Source organism: Fusarium mangiferae, assembly GCF_900044065.1.
Source record: "Fusarium mangiferae strain MRC7560 genome assembly, contig: FMAN_scaffold011, whole genome shotgun sequence".
In the NCBI taxonomy this organism is placed as follows: Eukaryota; Fungi; Ascomycota; class Sordariomycetes; order Hypocreales; family Nectriaceae; genus Fusarium; species Fusarium mangiferae.
In genome coordinates this window covers 1621681-1641577 of record NW_024573931.1, presented here as the reverse complement: position 1 = coordinate 1641577, position 19897 = coordinate 1621681, and the positions used below count along the sequence as shown (strand labels likewise).

Below are 19897 nucleotides of genomic sequence, written 5' to 3'. Positions count from 1 at the left end.
ATGCGTGAGCGTGTCACGTTTATCCACAACGACTATACCCTTGATCCTGAGCAGTTGGACAACCAAGAAGCTGGATTGCTTGGGCCTCAAATCGAGTCAGTCCGTCAGGATAAACTCACGATCCCCTTCGACGAGTTGCCTAGTGAGCTCACCGACATACTCCAAGAGTATGAGGCTCTTCATATCAGATGGGCTAGCCCTGTCAGATCCGAGACACTCGACCCTTTCACTTCACGAATTTCACCCGGGCTTCATGTCTATGTGACTCCGGAATCCCCAAACTCATGTAACCCGTACGTCGTGATCTCGAGTTGTGGCCACTTTAAACACTAATCCAGCATCCTAGAACAAAACTTTGCGGTTGGCTCCAGAGGTTTGGGCCACTAGCCTGTTCAAAGCCAGAGGTCAGTTCCATAAGCCATCTGACCAACAAGATGCTCACCAGCAACAGGCTTTCACCGAGTTTAAGCAACCAGCTACCTCCACAGTCCCGAACTTCTCATTTCATCAAACACTGGAAGATCTACACTCCTTCATAACTATTAGCTCCCGGGAATTCTGCCCTGACCTGGACACTGTTTGCAATGCCCGACTACGAAGCTTGTTGACCGCGACTAGCTTAGACTTATCCTTTGATAAGTCTGCAAAGGCTCTTGTCGCTTCTGTGCTATGGCCTCTTCGACTCCAAACCGTTGCTGTTCCTGCATCGACGGAAAGAAGGGTTGAAGTTGGCATTTTCGTTAACGACCGCTCGCAACCAAACATGAAGGAGAACGAACTTGGTGTCGCTGGCGTTCTATCTGTACTTGGCGACAAGAAAAAGCCTTCGCCAACCATCTTCACTTTCCCAGCCCGACACCGTCGAGATGAATCTGTATTTACATCTAGATTTCTCACCCCCACAGGGCTTCACCCAACTCTCCAGCTCAGCTTCAGCTCTAACAAGCCTCCAAGTGACGAGGGCGAGTGTGTGCCATACGCATTCTTGACATTACCCAAGGCTATATTTGCGGATCGTTATCAACTAGGAGACGATTTGTTCCTGGCCTCCAAGAACTTGACAGCTTTGCGATACACAACCCTACCCGTGGACTTGGAAGCACCAGCATACACCACAGAGACATGGGGGTCGAGTATTCTGCTTGAGCTCGCGCCACCTGCCTCTGAAGAAGGGCAGCCGTGGAATGTTGAAATCCCTCTCCACCTGCGATACCTCAAGCCTTCAGTGACTGACCAAGCCGAGGCCGATGTTCCCTATCCTGCTGTCTTCTGGGCATGCTCCTCAGGGGAGGAGACGCTGGAGAACCCATTTGATCGTCTCCATATTGGCTATGACAATCTTTTCCCTCGAGACACTGCCTTCTGGCACGTCACCCCTCAGCCAGAGGGTGGGAGCAGACTTATGCACCGTGTCACTGTCCCTGTCCTTAAGCTCGAGGGCATAGATACAATCAGGTCAGGCACGGCAATTGCTATTTCGCTAGGTTTTGCCTGGGTACTGTGGAAGCTGGTCGGTGTTATGCTAAACTCCGAAGAACCAGTGCTCAAGAAGACAGCCCCCAAGAGGTCTAAACAAAACAAGAAAGCTTGAGGCCAAGTTACATGCTGGTTTGTTTGGTCTCTGGTGCAATGGTGTAATATAGTATGTAAGAGAGATGTAGATGAGAATTCAACACTAATTAAATCAAGAGGACCAGGATTTTCCTCCCCTACTTGACTATCGGATTTTCGCTTAACTACGGTCTGAAACCTGCCTTAGCACCTACCTATAGTAGGAGGGTATTCTCTATCGCCCGACGCCTACTAAACGCTGTACACGTGACGTCAGACATTCAAGATAGTTGAACGCATTTCGACCACTGGACTAATTGATGGACTTCTTCAACTATCTCCATCTCCATCTCAAGTGACTTATCGACAACTCATAAAATTTTATTACTGTGACCCTGATTAAGTGATATAATCCAATCAAGGTTACAAGCTACCGTACCGTCCGCTCTGTGTTATCACAATGCCATTTGATGGCTCCAACACCATCATCAGACGAGTCACCCGCGTCGACGTCCGGCCCGGGCCTCACACGAGCGCCAGACTCACCGCAAAGCAAAATCAGACGAAATGTAGCCTGTATCAGTTGTCGTGACTCAAAGGTGAGTTGTCTCGACTGAGCTGAGTTGCGTATGGTCAATGCTGAATCTGGGCTAGGTGCGGTGTCGAGCGAGTCCTGTCACGGGACAGCCATGTCAACGATGCGCCAAGTTGCAGATCTCGTGCGTATACGACAGATCACACAAGAGAGTGACAAGGAGAAGGTAATAGTCTGACAACACTACTACGAAAATCACTCTCGAGTTTTCTTCTGCATCAGTGAGTAATATTGACAATATGTAGTAAACTCGAGCTTCTGGAACAAGAGCTCAGATCCATCAAAGAAGTTGTACAGCCCAAGAGTAACGCAGAGTCACCATCAGTCTCTCAAAGAAACGGAACTGTGTTTCCTACACAGCCGTCTCAATTGCCTCCAGTCACAAATGGAGCCGTCTTTTCATTATCCAGCAACCTGCAAAGCCCTCAACAACCCCAGTCGTTCGTGCCATCAGCGACATTGCTCGAAAAGACAGAGCCTACAAAACCTCGCATGCTAGATGGTAAATTGGTGTCTGGACAGGATATTGACTGGTACTTTGAGAAGTCTGACTCCCCTAGACTAATGCTAGCAGCAGTAAGGCTAATAGCTTCAGGTATTTGCAATACTATCACCCTTATCTACCCATATTGAGGAAGAAAGACCCAGATGAATGCTTCGAAGCATCAACAACTCTCTTCTGGACAGTAATATCGACAGCTTGTCGTCGATATGCTAAAGATGAACAACTTGTAACCGTACTCCTCGATTCTCTTAACCGCGACGTTTGGGGCCTGCTTCAAGCCATTACATTAGACCTCGAGTCTATTCAGACTCTCTTGATAATCTGCACTTGGCCATTCCCGACCATTAGGTTTGTCACCGATCCGTCGCCTAATTTTATAAGCAGTGCCCTCAACGCTTGCATGCTTCTCGGCCTGCATACTGGCCGAGGATCTCATCCAAGCTTCTTGATTGGGGGACGCCAGCACATGACATGCACAGACTATGAGGCATCCATAACGTGGGTGTTCTGTAGTATTCTCGCTCAAAGGTTTGTCTGGTCCTATAATGGCGTGTAGCCTTGATTACTGATAATGTGCAGAGTGTCTACAGGCAATGGGCATCCGCCTCCTTTCCTCCAGCATAACGACACCAAGTGCAAGGATGCCATCAAAGATAGTCTTGCGCCGGAGTTGCTCACCTTTTTTGAGCTACAGAAGTTTTCAAATAGATTACACACAGCCATGTATGCCCAGATATCGGCAAGCAATGGGGTTCCTGAAACCATCGTCAAGATGTGGGAAGATGAGTTTGAGCTTCTAAGACCCCTCGTCACCCGTGTCGAAACAGGTAGGCTCCCGGTAACACCCTTAGCCAGCGTGTCATTGCTAAAAGCCTCCATTCAGACTTCTCTCGTTTCATAATGCTAGTTGCTCAACTCGAAGTCCAGGCTTACTATTATATCTCGCCCCCTGACCAGCGCCCCAATTTCACCCTCAATACTCTCCGCACATACAATACCTCACAGAATCTTATCAACACAGCCCTCACACTCGAATCAATGTGCCAACTACTTACACACAGTCCCCACTGGGTCTATCGTGCTTTAGTCGATGCCAGCTGCATCCTCCTATCCACGCTACACTCCACTGCTGCCCCGCAACATCTCTCAACCTCAGACGCTGAGGTTGTCGCTGCGCAGGTTCTATCCCTTCTAAGAACCTGCTCAGTTCGTGATAATGACCTCCCCACACGAGGCTCCATCATTCTTGAGACTTTCTGGTCTGTAAGGCATTTACTCCCTAAGTGGGACATTCCCGTTGGTGCATGGCCGGATCGTATAGGTGCTGCCACATCGTATTGGTGTCTCACGGCCTTCAAGAATGCGTTGCAGGAGGCCAAGAATATCACAGATGGTACACAAAAAGGCATTGATGCCTTTCGTAAGTCTACACTCTTGGCTAGATGGATTGGGATTGCTCACATGTGCCATCTAGAACAAAGGCTCCCGGGGACCAACAACGGTGATAGTGACGAGGGCAATGGCAACGCTAACACAGACATCAATGGCCAAGAACACACTGTGGACAATACCATCGATCCCCTCCAGGGAATTGACTGGTCCATGATCATCGATGACTTTGGCTGGATTGGAGAGGGTCCCGTGTTTCTTGGGCCAGCATGATAGTCAAAGAAAGATTCAGTTGAATGGCAACTTCCAGTTCATATCTCTACAGAGAGAGATATTATACTTCCTGCAGTGTTTACTCGGACACAAACCAAATAGATCAAGGGTGAGCTATCCGCGTTCCCTCAGGACAACACCGTAGAGATTAAGTTAAAGCATGTCACATCATAGATAATGAAGATAATCTGAACTTTTGTTCCCATTTGTTTATAATCCAGTAGCTAAATACATAAAAACACCATAAAACCATAACTCCGTCATGCAATCATCACATTCGTCCATAAAAACAATATCACCACTCATCAGCGCTCCTTCAATCACCAGTTTTTACATGTACGTGCTTAGTCGTAGATGTCCTGATCCATGTCGTCCAACATCTCGTCGACTGCATCATCTTCATCAACCATATCTTCATCTTCTCCAAGTTCACTGTCGGGATGGTTGGAAAGCACAACAATCTTGCCATCAATGAGCTCAACACGCGCGTATTCGCCATCGCGGATGTTGTTGCGCAGGATGAGAATAGCAAGACGATTCAGAACCTCCTTTTCGATAAGACGAGAGAGAGGTCGTGCACCATAAGCCGGCGAATACCCGCTGTTTCCCAGGTAATCTTTAGCTTCGTCCGACACGTCGATATGGACCTTTCGGCCATTGTCTTCGAGTCGTTTCTGGATCTCGCCAAGCCGAATATCGACAATCTTGCGAATCTCCCTGCGTGTGAGACGATTAAAGATGACAACCGAGTTGATACGGTTGAGGAACTCAGGCAAGAAGTAGTTGCGCAAAGCGGTCATAACCAACTCGCGAGTACCGGGGTCGACACGACCCTCCTTGACGCCAGGTCGAACAAGGTATTCTGCACCCAGGTTAGAGGTCATAACCACGATGCAGTTCTTGGCGTCAACGACTCTGCCTTGGCCGTCAGTAATACGCCCATCGTCCATAAGCTGGAGAAGGACAGTGAGAACTTCCTTGGCAGCCTTCTCAACCTCGTCAAAGAGCAAGATTGAGAATGGCTTGCGGCGAAGAGCCTCAGTGAGCTGACCACCAGCATCATGTCCAACGTATCCAGGAGGCGCACCAATCATGCGGCTCAGTGCATGTCTCTCCTGGTATTCAGACATATCGAAGCGGATCATTGCCTTGGCGTCGTCGAACAGGAATTCGGCTAGGGCCTTGGTCAGAAGGGTCTTACCGGTACCCGATGGGCCACAGAAAAGGAAGCTCGGCGGCTGATTGGGATTACTAAGACCAGAACGCTGGAGTCGAATGGCGTTGGCGACAGATTGAACAGCTTCCTTCTGGCCAACAACGACCTTGCTGAGCACCTTTTCCATGTGGATGAGCTTCTCCTTCTCAGAGGTACGTAGGCGAGTGACTGGAATGCCAGTCCATCGAGCGACAATCTCGTTGATGTTATCTGCGGTGACGATGTCGGTTACCATGGCGCCACCAGAGTCCGTAGGGGCAGTAGCATTAAGAGCGGCGTCGGCAGCAGCTTTGCGAGCCTCAAGCTCCTTGATGACAGCTTCTTGTTCTGGGATGGCACCATACTTGAGATCGGCGGCCTTGGCGTGCTCAGAGTTATTCATGGCATCCTCGAGGCGCTTCTCGAGATCATCGAGCTTGAGCTTGGCCTGGTGTATCTCCTCACTGCGCTTGATCTCGCTCTGGTACTTCTCACGGAGAGGCTGCAACTCCTCTTCCACGTTCTTAGCATCCTTTTTAGCTTGTGCAAGACGAGTCTGGGACGCTTCGTCCTTTTCCTTCTCAAGAGCCGCAATCTCGATCATAAGCTGCCTAAGCTTGCGCTCGAGAGAGTCGATAATTTCGGGCTGAGATTCTCGAGCAACACGAACTGCTGCTGCAGCCTCATCGACAAGATCGATGGCCGAGTCAGGCAGTCGTCGGGATGTAAGGTAGCGCGCAGCCAGATTAGCGGCAGCTACGAGAGCGCTGTCGAGAATAGTGACTCGGTGATGACGGTCATATCGCTCCTTGAGACCTCGGAGGATAGAGACCGTCTCAGGGATGCTGGGTTCCTTGACAATAACCTGCTGGAATCGACGCTCAAAGGCGGCATCCTTCTCAACGTACTTGCGGTATTCCGCAAGGGTAGTCGCACCGATACAGTGTAGCTGGCCACGGGCAAGCATGGGCTTAAGAAGGTTGGCAGCATCCATGCCTCCCTCACCGGACGAACCAGCGCCCATGAGAAGGTGGATTTCATCGACAAAAAGAATGATGACATCCTTTGACTCGGTGATCTCCTTCAAAACACCTTTCATTCTTTCCTCAAACTCTCCACGATACTTGCTGCCAGCGACAAGTGCACCCACGTCAAGTGAAAGGAGCTTGCATGACTTCAAGTTATCAGGAACGTCACGGTTGACAATTCTTTGTGCCAGCCCTTCGATGACTGTGGTCTTGCCTACACCGGGCTCACCGATAAGGACAGGGTTGTTCTTGGTTCGTCGAGAGAGAATTCTGACAACTCTACGAATCTCCTCCTCTCGACCAATGACGGGATCGATCTTCTTCTCGCGAGCCATTTCAGTCATATCAATGGTGAATTTGGCCAGGTTCTCATTCTCCTCTTCAGTATCAGCCGTCTTGCTGTCGACTCGCTTTGTTCCCCGAATAGCCTGTACTGCTTCTTGTACCAGTTTGGGCTTGGGAATGTTGGCTTCCTTGAGAGGTCCTTGAATGGTCGAATCCTCAGACAGTGCAGTGATGAGGTGATCCACGCCAATGTATGTATCCTTCTGTACCTTCTGCAGCTCCATGGCCTTTCTTAGCACATTGTGGAACTGAGGTGCCAAAGAGACATGCTCAGGCGGGGGGTCTTGACTTGGGAGTCGAACGAGGGTTTTCTTGAGGGCTCGATCGAAGAGTTGAGGATCGCCATGTGCTCGCTCAACGACTTGTCGGAAGAGTGTGCTTGTGGGAGGAGGACCGTTCTGTTGATCCTTTGAAGGGTCCGGAGGAGGGTCGAGCAGAGACACAGCGAGATGAACCGGTGCAAGCTGGGAGTGGCCGTATTGTTCAGCCAAGGCCATGGCATCCTCCACGGCCTTTTGGGCACGGTCTGTGAAGTCCATGCGGCTATTCATGATTGTGGTGTTGTAGTGAGAGTGTAAACGATGGGTATTTGAAACAAGAGAATTATTTATGTATGTGTCAGTCGTACAGTAGTGTTGCCCAGTTATTAAAGTAGTATGTAAGAGAAGGGCGATGCCAGGTTTTCTGACTTGAGAAGATTGGGTATCGTTTGATGTTGTGGGGTATAGTTGCTTGCTGTACTTTTAATGCAGAGAAGAAAGAAAGTGATCCGGAAAACCGAGGATCAAGAGGTGAATTTATTCACGAATTAGGTGGATCTCATGGAATAATCAAGTCACTCCATGGAAGCATCTGGCGGAGGATATCGTCCGACATGAAGTATCGAGATCTTGATGGCAGGATCCAGCAAGATCAAGTCACATCAATACAAGCTCATGGAAACCTCCAGCCTAACCCATCAGCTTCTGGCAGCTTCCGGATTCTTCGACGTCATTGGAGCAAGGTCAAACCTGGAAGGTCCATGCTGAAAGTTTATTGGCTATATCCTTCTTATCTTATCAGCCGATGCTGTCAGTCTGATCTGCTCATACGTTTCCGAAAAGGGTAGCTAAGGCCGTTGGCTACTAGTTGCGGTTGCCAACTTCCAGGTGAAACGGCCAGAAAGACAAAGATCTCAATGGCGTGAGAGTCTTTTGATACCACAAAGCCTAAACACAAAGGATGGATGATAGCAGCCAGGTTTGATAGTTTGACTGAAAAGTTAAAATGATCGTAGATTAAAACAGCCCCAAAATAGAAATCGACCAAATCATTCTTCCAATCTCACGTGACCCTACGCTCGTCCGTGATTGAACCGGCGATACTGGCATTTTTTCCCATCAGTCTCCAGTACCAAGGCCACCTCAACTTCACAGTGGGCGACCATGAACAAGGCACCGACATCTCGACTGGGCCAATTGCCCAGCTACGTACGGATATGGGTGCGATACGGCCATTTCGGCAAGAAGAAGGATGGCAGAGGATTCCCTCCACCTGAGGGACATGGGGAGGATATCTGGGTATTCGGTCACAGAAGAACGAACCAAATTATTTACAGCTTTGATAAGACGCTAAACGTGAGTTCAATTATATAAAGTTCGTCATAAGCTGCATAGATGTGCTAACTTGATGTCGTAGGGTTTCCACGATCTTAAGCAACTTCCATTCAATGGTAAAAAGACAAAACCCGCCAAGCTTCGAAAAGACTACTGGTCTCCCTTCGCACACATCTCCTTCCCCGCCGGGCAAGGCTCCGTCGGTCGATCTGTCTTCCAAAAATTGCGCGAGTTGAAGCACCTGCACGAGGTAGCATGGGACGACGATTTCCGATATAAGAACCCCGAAGAGTTCAGTGAAGCCGACCGCAAGCGAGTGGCCCAGCAGAAGGAGAAGGGGAACATGAACCATCGCCCCATCCGAACCAGAGAGGAGCGCGGTATTGCTCTCAACGCCCAGAAGCCAAACTCCGTTGCCGACATAGCGTCTGTTCTGAGCGGCGCTGGCCGCGGTAACAAAATCGTTCTATCGGAAGATGCCGAGGGTATTGAGAAGAAGCTTTTGGATGTCAAGGTAAGCTGGGCAAACGACCAGGACAGAGAGTACGCCCAGAAATGGTCTGAAAACGTTACACATGGTCTGTTCGAAAAGCCGAGCTACATTTCGAACGAGCCCGAGAAGAAAAAGGAGGGGGAGAAGGCACCGGAGCCAGTGGCTGAATGAAGAACCCGAAGAGAGGATTAAAATGAACAAAAAGCCTCGGGAGATGGCATAAAAGTTGGTTGGGCTGGCGATTGAATCTTCTACGAACATCCAGGCCTTCCTACTTCAGTCATTATTGTACGTGTTCTACCTCCATTGTACAAAATGTGTTATTTTGGACTCCATCGGGTTGGACAATATGGAAAGGTGTGTCATCGAGTGTCTGGATACTTTAAAATGACATCCCGCAGACAGTTGGGAAACGTTTGTAGATGAAGGAGCATGTATATATTCATCGGGTGGCGTGGTGCCAAATTCGCTGTACCATAATAGCTGTACTATCACTATCAACCAAATCCAAACAGTCATAAATCATTCATTACCCCGGTTCGTCACCAGGTGCAAAAGTCCAATCTGACAGAGGGCGGAAACGCCAGAACAGGTCCAAACCGTAGAGAGAGAGAGAAAGCAACCCCTGAAAAAGCAGAGCGAGCACATAGCTAATTAAGTTAGATAGGTAGCGCAAACTGCTTCAGGTACTCGTAATCAGCTACGTTGTCCTCGACCGTCTTGCGGATAACCTTTTGTGCCTCAGGACCATACTTGGCGGTCCATTCCTTATCTTCTGACTCGGTGGTCATCGTCTTCTTTAGTTAGCAATGTCAGCCTTTTTTTCACCCTACCACAAGAAGCGCGAACGAACAGTGGATGTTGTTGCAGACCAACAGGTGGAGGGATAATGGGAAAGGGGCGATTATAAGAAATCGTTTTGACGTACCTGGTGATGAGTACGGGGCCTCAGAGCCGAGCTCTTGATAGCATCATTGTGCCAGCCATTCCATTTCTGGAAGGCAATGGTCGCATAGTTGCAATCTTCGTCATTCCACTCGAGCATCTCGGGCTTGAAGTCAATGCCCGTCTTCTCGCAGTAGAGACGAATGGTCTTCTCGGGATTATCGAGAAGATCATCAGCGTCGATAACAACGAGGTTGTCCTTGTCGACGATGTTCTCCTTGATCAGGAAATCAAAGAAACGCACGAGCTCCCTGTAACCGGCCTCATTGGGCATGAAGTCATAAAAACCAGTGACTTCGTCCAGAGGCGGCACCGTGCAACGGTAGTATGAGGGGATAGCTCGGCGAGGGTGGCGGATGAGGAAGGTGAATTGGAATTGCTTCAGGACCTCTAGTGGCAAAACAGTTGGGTTGCCAGGCTCTTCCTCTCCCAGAGACGGTGCAACCTTGGTAGGCTTGCTGTCTGGGGCCATGAGGTAGTAGGCCATGTCCTTGATGAAGATTCGCTTGCCCTGGGAGGTGTTAGTACATTGCATCAGTTTGATGAGTCTCTCATGGCGCGGGTTCCCGCCAATGGCGATAGAATGATAAGGATACGACATGTAACATTGATAAGCACATTCATGACCATCATGTGTCAATCGAGTGTCTGCTGCAGATAAAAAAAACTTGGCCGTGGCACATGTTTCTTGTTTGGCTTGCAGTTCCCCTCATTCGAGAAGGCGGGGAGGAGTGACGGGGAGTTCGGGGAGTTCGGGCGATCGCATGAACCATGAGGAGAATGGAGGGGAGAATATACTAACATCTTTACCCGCATCCATGACCTCGTTGAGGACGTCTTTGTAGGTCTTTTGCGAGAAACCACTCTCCTCACGAGTGGCAGTGTCGTTTCTGAAACGATCACTGAGGATCTCAGGACCATAGTAGAAGGCATCTCCAAAGGGTTCGTGAACGCTCTCTAGGATATCGCGGCGGGCCATGAAGACCTATTAAATAACCAGACTTAGCATTATGGCAGAGAGCGCAATCATGACAATTTCAACACTGGGGAGACGGCATGATCTTGGGATCTCGGGGGCTCAACATACCCGCTCAAAGGCCGTAGAGCACGCACGTGGGTGCGTAGCAGTAAAGATAGGGCGGAGCGCCATTTTGGGATAAAGAACCAAGAGTAAAAGGGAGATATAGCAGTTAAGTGTTGTCGCTGCAACATCAAGCTGGAGGAAGAGCAGAAAGGGTGAGGAGAAGAGCAAATCTTCTTGGACAAGAAACAGCAGACCAAGCCATTAAAAGGTATTCGAGACGCCCAGCGCCCAGTAGGCAGGTAGGTACCTGAGTACTCACAGAGTTTGCTGGAGAGCTTCCGGACCATCGCCCGATGGTAATTGTTGTAGCGATGGTCCGTAGGCTATTACCAACCTGGTTAGAACTTCCCACCTTGAACCTGGGCGTGTGGCCCATGAACGACCCTTAGTGGTCTCCCTCTGAGTGTTGCGCATACGGCGTGTACGTCATGTTGGTCGATAGTGGTCTCCGCTGGGGCAACTAGGACGAGATATCTCTCAAGTATCCGAGTTTTCTCGCTCCTCATTGATGCTTTTTGAGCCCATCCCACAGTCCCCCAGGGCTTTATCGGGCCCTTCGTTTTTTTTAATCCCTGTCCTTAATGACTTTGCAAGGCTTTCCCAAGGGTCAATTCCTCCGACCTGCCCCACGCGGCTGGGTCAAAGCCTGATCCAGGCCAATCCTGTGAATCTCAAAAAACGCATGTCTTTTTCCGTTGCTGTGAGTTGTGTCCTGCAAGTGCCTGAAACGGATTTGATAGCGTAAACTCAGCGTTGGCAAACATGTTCGCGTATCCCGGGTAGTGGGGGAGGCGTCTCTTTTTCCATGGATGTGTGCCACCCTGCACAAGAGGACATCGTGGTGCTGGTCTTGTGCAAGCATACATGAGTGTATCCATCTGAGGTACCTAAGAGCGAGACGTTGATAAGCGACCGATGGTCCGTCTACAAAAGCATTTGTCTTTGACGTGGAACGGCCAGGTGGTGGTACAGAAAATACAGTATGATCTTCAATGCGCCCAGGCCCTGCTAAAGAAAAACCTGCCAGGGCGACACTTAGAGAGCACGCAATTAGCCCCACTGGACTCACGGGGAGTTCTCCAGAGCTTCTAGAGCAACTGCTCTGTTTCCGCGGGGAGTTCGTCGCTTTTTGCATCGCGTGTATGCAATAAGTCAGGTGTTGCTAGTCTTCAGATTGAATGCACGTATATCATAGAACTGGTGAATAATTCGTTTGTTGCTTTTGTTAAAGTTATATGTATCTCTCCCAGCTTCCAAGCCACCTCCAACTCTCGGCCACACGACTGATTTTTTCTAGCGCCCCCTTGACCCGGCCCTCAGGATCGACATACTTGTGACCTTCAAATTCAATGAAGAAAATGTACTGGAAGGGTTTCACGAGGCTTGGTAGAGTGTTGATGCTGGTCAAGTTGATGTCGAATGTTCGGAAGCAGCTCAACACATCTGCCAAAGCTCCAGGCGATGTGTGGGGTACTGTGAAAGAGACCAACGACTTGCTTCCCTTCTCGGCAACAGCCTTTTTGGTTTGTACAAGGTCCTTCGGGCCTGCAGCATTCTTCCCAATCACGAAGAAACGGGTCGTGTTATCCTCTCTGTCCTCTATCGATTTTCCCAGAAAATCGAGACCATGAAGTTTAGCAGCAAGCTCGCTTGAGATGGCGGCCCAGGTACCCGTTGTGTCCTTACTGACAATTTCAGCTGCCTTGCTAGTTGAGCTGACTTCGAAAATTTCGACACCCTTGAGATATGTGGAGATGAAAGCGGTGCATTGGCCAAATGCTTGGGGGTGCGAATATAAGCGTTGAATGTGCTTGAGGCTCGCCAGGGGCCTGGACCGTGGTTTTGAAGGTGACGGGTCTGTCGCTGTCGGGGTGCAAGTACCGGACCCTTCAGTAATGTCTTCGACAGCTGGCACAGGGCTCTTGTGACCAACAAGGCAATGGTGAACGTCCACGTATGTCTCGCCATCGACAGTGATATCCGGATAATGGTTCGTTCTGTCAGCCAGGTTGTCCAAAGTGAAGCTCACAGAACCATTGGTGGAGTTCTCAAACGGCACAACACCAGCTTGGACCTGGCCACTTTGGACCTGGTCAAATACGTCTTTGCCAGGAAAGTCAGTACGGACATCCCGACTGCGGTGCATTGACTAGAACGTACCGTCAATAGTAACTGCAGGGGAGAATTCCCATGTTGACTCAGAAAAGGCCTGACGGACAGCCTATGAAGCGAGGTCAGTCAGGGCTAGTGTCATGCGGTCGTCGCTATAGAGCACAACTATAGGATAGGCTTTACCTGATGGGTGTATGAGGCCACTGGGCCGAGGAAGCTGACAACAGGTTTGTGTTGGCTGGCCATGATTCCTTGGTTATGATCGTTGTCACCGGATCAACTGAGATTTTTTGATGCGGCGTCAAACGGAATTGGGGTGCAGCGTGACTACACTTTCAGCTCCGACTCTTAGGGTTGTTCGTACACCAAGAATGGTTAGGTCTCTGAGAATGTAGTGCTGCAGTGTCTTGCTTGAGGATGAGGCTGTCACCAAGCTGTGGGAATTGGGATGAGACGCAGTCAATTGGCTCAGTGACGAAACTTCTCGTGTGCCATTCCGTCCTATCTCGTCTATGGGTGTCTTCGAATTTACCTTTTGCCTGTCTTTGACCCAATTGAACACCAAAGAAGGCGTTGGCGATGTCGTGCTAATGTCGTGATCGTGGGGGAAGAATGAATTGCCTCCCGGTTGTGTAATGAAAAGTTGCAGGGTAACTAATACGGCACTAACATTTTTTAGGCGGTCAAATACGGGGTTTGAGATAGTGAGCCACTTGTTCATGCGGGGTTGGAATGGCCTCTACGAGAAAATGTTGGTTATGGCTTGGTAAGAGAATAAAATAATCAAAGTCCTGTGAAACGAGACCATGCCTCGTATAAAACTTATACAAATAACAGAGCCCGGTATTCTCATGGAGGTGAGAAAATAAAGGAGCGAAAATGTTAAGCCATGGCGTTTCTCTTTTCTCATTTATGATTGGAGTATCGGGGGGTACAGGGACACAAGCCGACATCGCTGCCTCTTTTCACCTTACAAGAGACTACCCTGGAGAATGGCAAAAAACCTAAGACTTGGATCTAATGAAGGATGGCGATACATATGAAAGGTCTGATTGATAGTTGTGAGTATTGAAATCGTCTCCTATGAGCTCTGCTTTTCTAAGGCGGTTGTTTGAATTGACTTGACCTAGGGTAACAAAGGAAATACATAATACCATACACAAACACATATAGAAGGGTATCATAAGTAAGGAAAAGACTTAGGTGAGTTACATAAGACTTAAAGGTAACTTCCAAATAGGTAACTTAGTAGGCTCCTGGGCTAATCTAGAGGTTAAGGGGCTGTCTTCTCTTGATCTAGTACTCAAGAGAAAGAATACCTGTAAGCTACTTAATTATAAATTTTATAACGCCTTGAACTAAATAATCTACTCTTAAACACATTAGATGTAACTATTTAAAAGGGCGTAACAAAGAAAGGCACGATGAAAGCCCAGCATTCTTCCTGTGATGTGCTATCGATTTAAACCATGCAGCAGGCTGATAGTGCAACACAGGACATAACAAAACCTTGGGCCAGTCATAATCGAACGGAACCGGTTGTATTGAAAACTATTCACTATTTCTCAACTGTTCTTTCATCTCACAAATTGATCTGCAAAGCTTGCCCCGAGTCCAACAGCTTCATAGTGCTTTCGTGCCCCAACTTGCTAAAAACATCTTCCACGCCAACAGGATTGCCATCAGGGTCAACATAGATATAAGCTCCCGTGACATGAAACATGGTCACCATCTCCTTCACGTCCTCCGGAACCTCGAGGGTATGAATGTCTCCAGGGGGTTCAAAGGCATAACTGCCCTCTGTTGCCCACCACGGATGTTCTAGATAATGCCAGCGGCCCTTGAGAACTGTTGCGTGCACGCAACCAGCGTGGCGATGACGCGAGAGGATACCAGATCTCCGGACTCGAAGAATGTTGACAAAGTAGCCGCCAGAAACGGAGAGAAGGAGAGGTCGGAACCAAACGTCTGGTGCTTGTGGGACCCAGAGACGCTCGTCACATTCAGAGTCGAAGATTCCTGGAACGACGAGGTCATCAGGAACAGCGGGAAGACGGGGACCTCGATATGGAACAGCAGTTTGATCCGCACGTTCTTTGAGCTCCTCTTTCTTCGAGGTATTTGCTATCGTGGTGACAATTTCCGTTGTAGTAGCCATCTTGGTGACTGATAAGATTTCGTTGGGTATGAGAAGGGAGAGTTAGTTTGTACTGGTGAGGGAAGCTTAGAGACAGGCTGGTGTTTTATAACCCTTTACCACCAGGCGGTCAACACATTGAATGCTATGTATCTTATATGTAGATTCTAATGCAGCAGAGGTAGTGAGGTGATAAGAGTGCAAGTCTTGAAGCCGCATGGCGCAAAATCTGGCGCCAACGGCGGCCCCAGATCGTGGGTGGAGCTTAATTGAATGAAGGCCGTATGTCGCTGACATATCTCCCGGCAATGAATTTGTATTCAACGTGAGAAGGAGGAGAAGCCTTTTCTCGGTATTCGGAACTTCGCAATTACGAAATGGAAAGCTTCCAGCCCCGTTGCTTCACCACATCTGGCCAGTCCACCTTATCTTGGTCTTTCCTCCTTGATCCATCCATTCTTCGCCGCCATACCTCATCAAGAACATCGAGACATACTTCAACGTTTCGGAATTTCCGCCACTTGATCATCTCGCCAAGCTTCTCTCTAATGATTACTATCTCACTTGCCTCATGGGCTTCTCCTCCCGCCATGAAAAGGGGGAAAAGGAGGGTGCATTCCACGAGGCAGCCCTCTGACACTTGTCTGCTAAGCTTACATATCGACTCTACACAAGCCTTCAGCTTCGCTTTCAGAATGCTAGAATAGCTTTTAATGTAGCGAGAAAGGGTTCGGTAAAGATGAATGAGCGCCGCGTTGCGGTAGGCTTCACCAAGCAGCGCTAGCGGTGAACCATCGTGGCCCGCAGGGCAAACCCAACTCTGGAGCTCACTTTCTATCTTGTGTGAGCGTTCGGCAAAACTATGATCGCCGGTCTGTGATCCCAGTTCTGCTTCTGCGAAGTCGGCATTCAGAATGCTGGTCTCGGAGATGAGATAGAGTATCCGCGACGCAAATCCAAAGTAGGGATCTGCAAGTGTGTCATCCTCTGAGTTCCAGTAGAACCCCCTTATTAATGGACGACAGTCCATCGAGACACTCATCATGATGTCGTGATAGGCGAAATTGCGGAGAAGCCACCTCCCCTCAAAAGTAGCCTGAACAGCTTGCTTCGGATCTACCACCGCGAGAGAATCCTCTGTCTGCCAAGCTAATGCAGCAGCAGCGCCTTTCAAGTGAGGATACCAGGCATCGGTAGCCTCGGATATTGACTCCATAGAACAGAGGACCATGGTCACAGCAAGGCACATCTCAGTTGACAGCTCACTCTGCTTCATTGACTTTTGAAGCTGAGCCAAAGCATGTCCGCGGTGCCTTAGTGAATCCGCTCTGAACTTCCCGTCGCGTAATGCTAAGTGGGAAGAAGCCCATGCTGAGACGGCATACATCAGGGCAGGGCACTCGAACGCCATGGGAAGAATAACTTTTCAGGTAAGCTGATGAAGTTATCTAGATGCCTAGTGTTCAGTGCACATACCAGAGAGAAAACAGTTGTTTTCGAGATTCGTAGTCAGTAGAAACGCAAGAGTCACGGTGTAGTAACGCAGCATCACTCGTCTGCTTCCCACAAGGTCTTTCGAGTCGGCGTCACCAGGTTCCAGCGATAGTCCAAGAGGTTGACATAGTTGCGTGGCCTCTTTGATTTGCTGGTCTACGCTCGGAGTTCTCATAACTCTTGTCTCGGTCGCTTCAGAACCTCCCGTTGCGGCCCCAGGTGACGATAGCACTGAGCGTGGAGGCTCACGCTTGCATACTAGGTTGAGACGCAAACAGTGACTGCAGATAGGGTAAAACTGATCACATTTCTTCTTTCTGGGATTGATTAGTATACCAGTAGCGACCTAACTGATGCATGAGGCCCTCGACATACCGTTGACGACATGTTAGACATCCACGCTTCTGTCGAGTATAGCCACCTCTCCGGGTTGAAGCCGAAGGTGGGGTTCTAAGTGATCCGTTCATGGGACTCAGAATCTCGATCCCGTTCTACTCTCATAGGGGCCCGAATGAGCTTTGAAATGACCAAGAGCGCTATGGGCGGTGATATAAAGAAGAAGAAAAAAATCAGAGAGGAATGTTTGAAGATTGAAAGTTTCGGGCCACATCCCGTTATCAACGACACTCATGCACGGCGCTATGGGCGGGAGAGGCTAATCTGAAGATGGATATCCGGTAACGTGGGGCTGTGCGGGGAACCTAATCCTGGGGTAGATCGTTGCAGATATCGAACAACTTATAAACGGCGAGTCAGAAAGGAGCAGACACAAGTAAAGATGTTGTAATACTGCAAGATTGATTGGAGTTGCTAACTGTAGCCATGGGCCGCACCGATGTCTTTTCTCAAAAGGCTAGGGCTTATGGAGCTTAGACAGACTGACAGCCATTTACTTGTACAGTACGGTACCTGAAAGGACATCGGCACTTAGAACTATCTATTTTGAAGCATGCCTAGAGTCACGCCCCTTGAATATCAATAACCTCAGACATTACAGTCTGAATAGATTCCTGTAGAATGCCGACCATCCGTCCCAGTTCAGACTCAGTTACCACATATGGGGGAGACATTATGACATGATCAACATGCATATCTCCAGTTTCACCCAGGTTTCCCAAAATATTCAAGCCCAGATCAAACGCCTTGTCCACGATCTGGTGACACAGTCTCATATCTGCTGGGAAGGGTGTTTTGGTGCCACGATCCTGAACGAACTCAACGGCCCAAAAAAGACCACGCCCACGGATATCGCCGACATATTCCATATGTCCAAGATTTGTTCTCAGGAGCCTCTCCAAGACCTTACCCATTTCTCGGACGTTAGTGAGAAGATCTTCATCACGAATGATGCGTTGAGCCTCGAGAGCTGCAGCGCAAGCGACCGGGTGAGCCTATTGAGAATGTCAGCCAGTTCCATGTGAACTTCTTGTCATATAAAGGTTACCTGGAATGTGTGCCCATGTGCCAATCCCTGAGATCCGTCTGCGAGGGCGTCGAATATCTTATTGCGAAGCAACACGCCAGACAGGGGAACAAACCCCCCACCAAGAGCTTTGCCTATCATCTGAATATCAGGCCCTGAAATGGCCTCCTGTTCCCAAGCATGCATAGTGCCTGTTTTCCCCATACCGCACATGATCTAAGATGTATTAGACACTATGTTCATCGGGGCAATATGTATTAACTCACCTCATCCAAGATCAAGAGGACATCATGTCTGTCGCAAATCTCTCGAACAGCTTTAAAGTATCCAGGTACAGCAGGAAGGCAACCTAGAGTAGTTCCACTGACAGTCTCAGCCACAAATGCAGAAACGTTCTCGGGTCCAATACGGAGAATCTCTGCCTCAAGTTGATCTGCCAGTCGCTTGACATAATCTTGGTCGGATTCGTTTCCCTTCAGCCTATAAGCGAAGCAGGGGTCAACGAAGCTGACATTATGAGAGAGCCAGTGGCGGTACATGGCCCTTCGAGATTTGTGGCCAGAAACGCAGAGTGCTCCAATCGTGTTTCCATGGTAGCTCTGTTTTCTTGCGATGACATGGTGTTTCTGGGGCATTCCTCGCTCATGCCAGTATTGTGTTGCGAGCTTGATAGCAGCATCGGTGGCTTCGCTTCCAGAGTTGACGAATATGGCCTTGGACAGGCCACCGGGTTGCCCTTGTAGAAGCATCGACGCAAGCTCCTCGTTCACGTCGCAAGTGAAACGTGCGCCAGAGTAGAGATAAGGAAGCTGGTTCATCTGGTTCGCGACCACTTCAGCAATCTCTGGACGTCCAAAGCCAAGACATGATACGGCTGGTCCGGCTGAAGCATCAAGGATTTCACGACCAGACTCAAGAGAGAGAGATACACCTGAGGCAGAAACGACTCTTTCAGGTTGACGAGCGAATGAACGATGGAGAATGTTTGAGTTGGAGACAAAAGGGTGAGCCATCGTGGATAGTTGATGTTTATGGTCTGTTACCAGATGCCAGATCTGAATCTTTGAGACCTAGGCTAGCTAGATATATTCGACGTATCACCAACTATCTTTCAGTCTTACTCGATATCTACGATACTTAGGCGACTTTGTCAGAGCCTCCGTACCAATCCCGAACTTATCTCTCATGAACCCCCCTCATGAAATCCCGCCGTTGGCGCCGGATGAGCTTCATAGCGGCGCCAACGGCGTGGAAAGGCCCAGACCATCAACTACTGATAGACAGGGTTTCTCCACACTTCTCCGCGTTGAAAGCCTCGCGCCTCCATATACGGGCGATAGGCAAATTGCTAGCCGTCCGTGTAAGTGAAGACTACCAAACCGAGGTGAGGAACACCTTTCGCTATCGGCTTGGCCTGCCTCATGTTATCCATGAAGATACCTACCTCAGTACGTAGTAGTTTTATTAGTGCATTAAAACTTTCTAATGGCCAAGGTGCCCTGCTTACATGCCATGGCCGCTTGTGGTGACTTGTGTGGTAGTTAGTAGTATGGGTGTTCTTGTTTAATATAAAAATGAGCAACAAGAATCCCCTTTTCACGTCTTTCACGTCTTTCAAGACATTCCTATTCTCTCCTTAAATCTCTATTCAACCTTGTCTCGCTGGTGCATCAATATTCATTCCAGCCATGCCAGAGTCTATCCTCACGAGTCCGGGGCCCCATTCTCTCAAA

General features: G+C 49.1%; 9 protein-coding genes across 9 annotated transcripts; 3 read left to right on the top strand and 6 right to left on the bottom strand.

The window, feature by feature from the left end:
* FMAN_10359 (uncharacterized protein) lies at window positions 1-1591 on the top strand (the record flags this gene model as incomplete). The annotated part of the gene is made up of 3 exons (XM_041821025.1): window positions 1-293; window positions 347-404; window positions 452-1591. 3 exons carry the CDS (start codon window positions 1-3, stop codon window positions 1589-1591), a joined length of 1491 nt encoding a protein of 496 aa, XP_041686847.1.
* Window positions 1592-2021: 430 nt separating this feature from the next.
* FMAN_10358 (uncharacterized protein) lies at window positions 2022-4313 on the top strand (the record flags this gene model as incomplete). Its single annotated transcript, XM_041821024.1, has 7 exons — window positions 2022-2150; window positions 2206-2312; window positions 2392-2691; window positions 2742-3179; window positions 3231-3478; window positions 3559-4071; window positions 4126-4313. 7 exons carry the CDS (start codon window positions 2022-2024, stop codon window positions 4311-4313), a joined length of 1923 nt encoding a protein of 640 aa, XP_041686846.1.
* Window positions 4314-4657: 344 nt separating this feature from the next.
* On the bottom strand, window positions 4658-7432 carry FMAN_10357 (putative heat shock protein HSP104 (endopeptidase Clp ATP-binding chain HSP104); the record flags this gene model as incomplete). The annotated part of the gene is made up of 1 exon (XM_041821023.1): window positions 4658-7432. One exon carries the CDS (start codon window positions 7430-7432, stop codon window positions 4658-4660), a length of 2775 nt encoding a protein of 924 aa, XP_041686845.1.
* An 873-nt stretch (window positions 7433-8305) lies between these two features.
* On the top strand, window positions 8306-9140 carry FMAN_10356 (uncharacterized protein; the record flags this gene model as incomplete). Its single annotated transcript, XM_041821021.1, has 2 exons — window positions 8306-8497; window positions 8559-9140. The coding sequence occupies 2 exons, from the start codon at window positions 8306-8308 to the stop codon at window positions 9138-9140; spliced, it is 774 nt and encodes a 257-aa protein (XP_041686844.1).
* Window positions 9141-9628: 488 nt separating this feature from the next.
* FMAN_10355 (uncharacterized protein) lies at window positions 9629-11064 on the bottom strand (the record flags this gene model as incomplete). Its single annotated transcript, XM_041821020.1, has 4 exons — window positions 9629-9766; window positions 9898-10425; window positions 10717-10899; window positions 11002-11064. 4 exons carry the CDS (start codon window positions 11062-11064, stop codon window positions 9629-9631), a joined length of 912 nt encoding a protein of 303 aa, XP_041686843.1.
* Window positions 11065-12229: 1165 nt separating this feature from the next.
* FMAN_10354 (uncharacterized protein) lies at window positions 12230-13356 on the bottom strand (the record flags this gene model as incomplete). Its single annotated transcript, XM_041821019.1, has 3 exons — window positions 12230-13101; window positions 13159-13219; window positions 13294-13356. 3 exons carry the CDS (start codon window positions 13354-13356, stop codon window positions 12230-12232), a joined length of 996 nt encoding a protein of 331 aa, XP_041686842.1.
* Window positions 13357-14692: 1336 nt separating this feature from the next.
* On the bottom strand, window positions 14693-15268 carry FMAN_10353 (uncharacterized protein; the record flags this gene model as incomplete). Its single annotated transcript, XM_041821018.1, has 1 exon — window positions 14693-15268. One exon carries the CDS (start codon window positions 15266-15268, stop codon window positions 14693-14695), a length of 576 nt encoding a protein of 191 aa, XP_041686841.1.
* Window positions 15269-15617: 349 nt separating this feature from the next.
* On the bottom strand, window positions 15618-16916 carry FMAN_10352 (uncharacterized protein; the record flags this gene model as incomplete). Its single annotated transcript, XM_041821017.1, has 2 exons — window positions 15618-16669; window positions 16724-16916. The coding sequence occupies 2 exons, from the start codon at window positions 16914-16916 to the stop codon at window positions 15618-15620; spliced, it is 1245 nt and encodes a 414-aa protein (XP_041686840.1).
* A 784-nt stretch (window positions 16917-17700) lies between these two features.
* Window positions 17701-19177, bottom strand: FMAN_10351 (uncharacterized protein; the record flags this gene model as incomplete). The annotated part of the gene is made up of 3 exons (XM_041821016.1): window positions 17701-18132; window positions 18186-18380; window positions 18431-19177. 3 exons carry the CDS (start codon window positions 19175-19177, stop codon window positions 17701-17703), a joined length of 1374 nt encoding a protein of 457 aa, XP_041686839.1.
* Window positions 19178-19897: the final 720 nt, after the last annotated feature.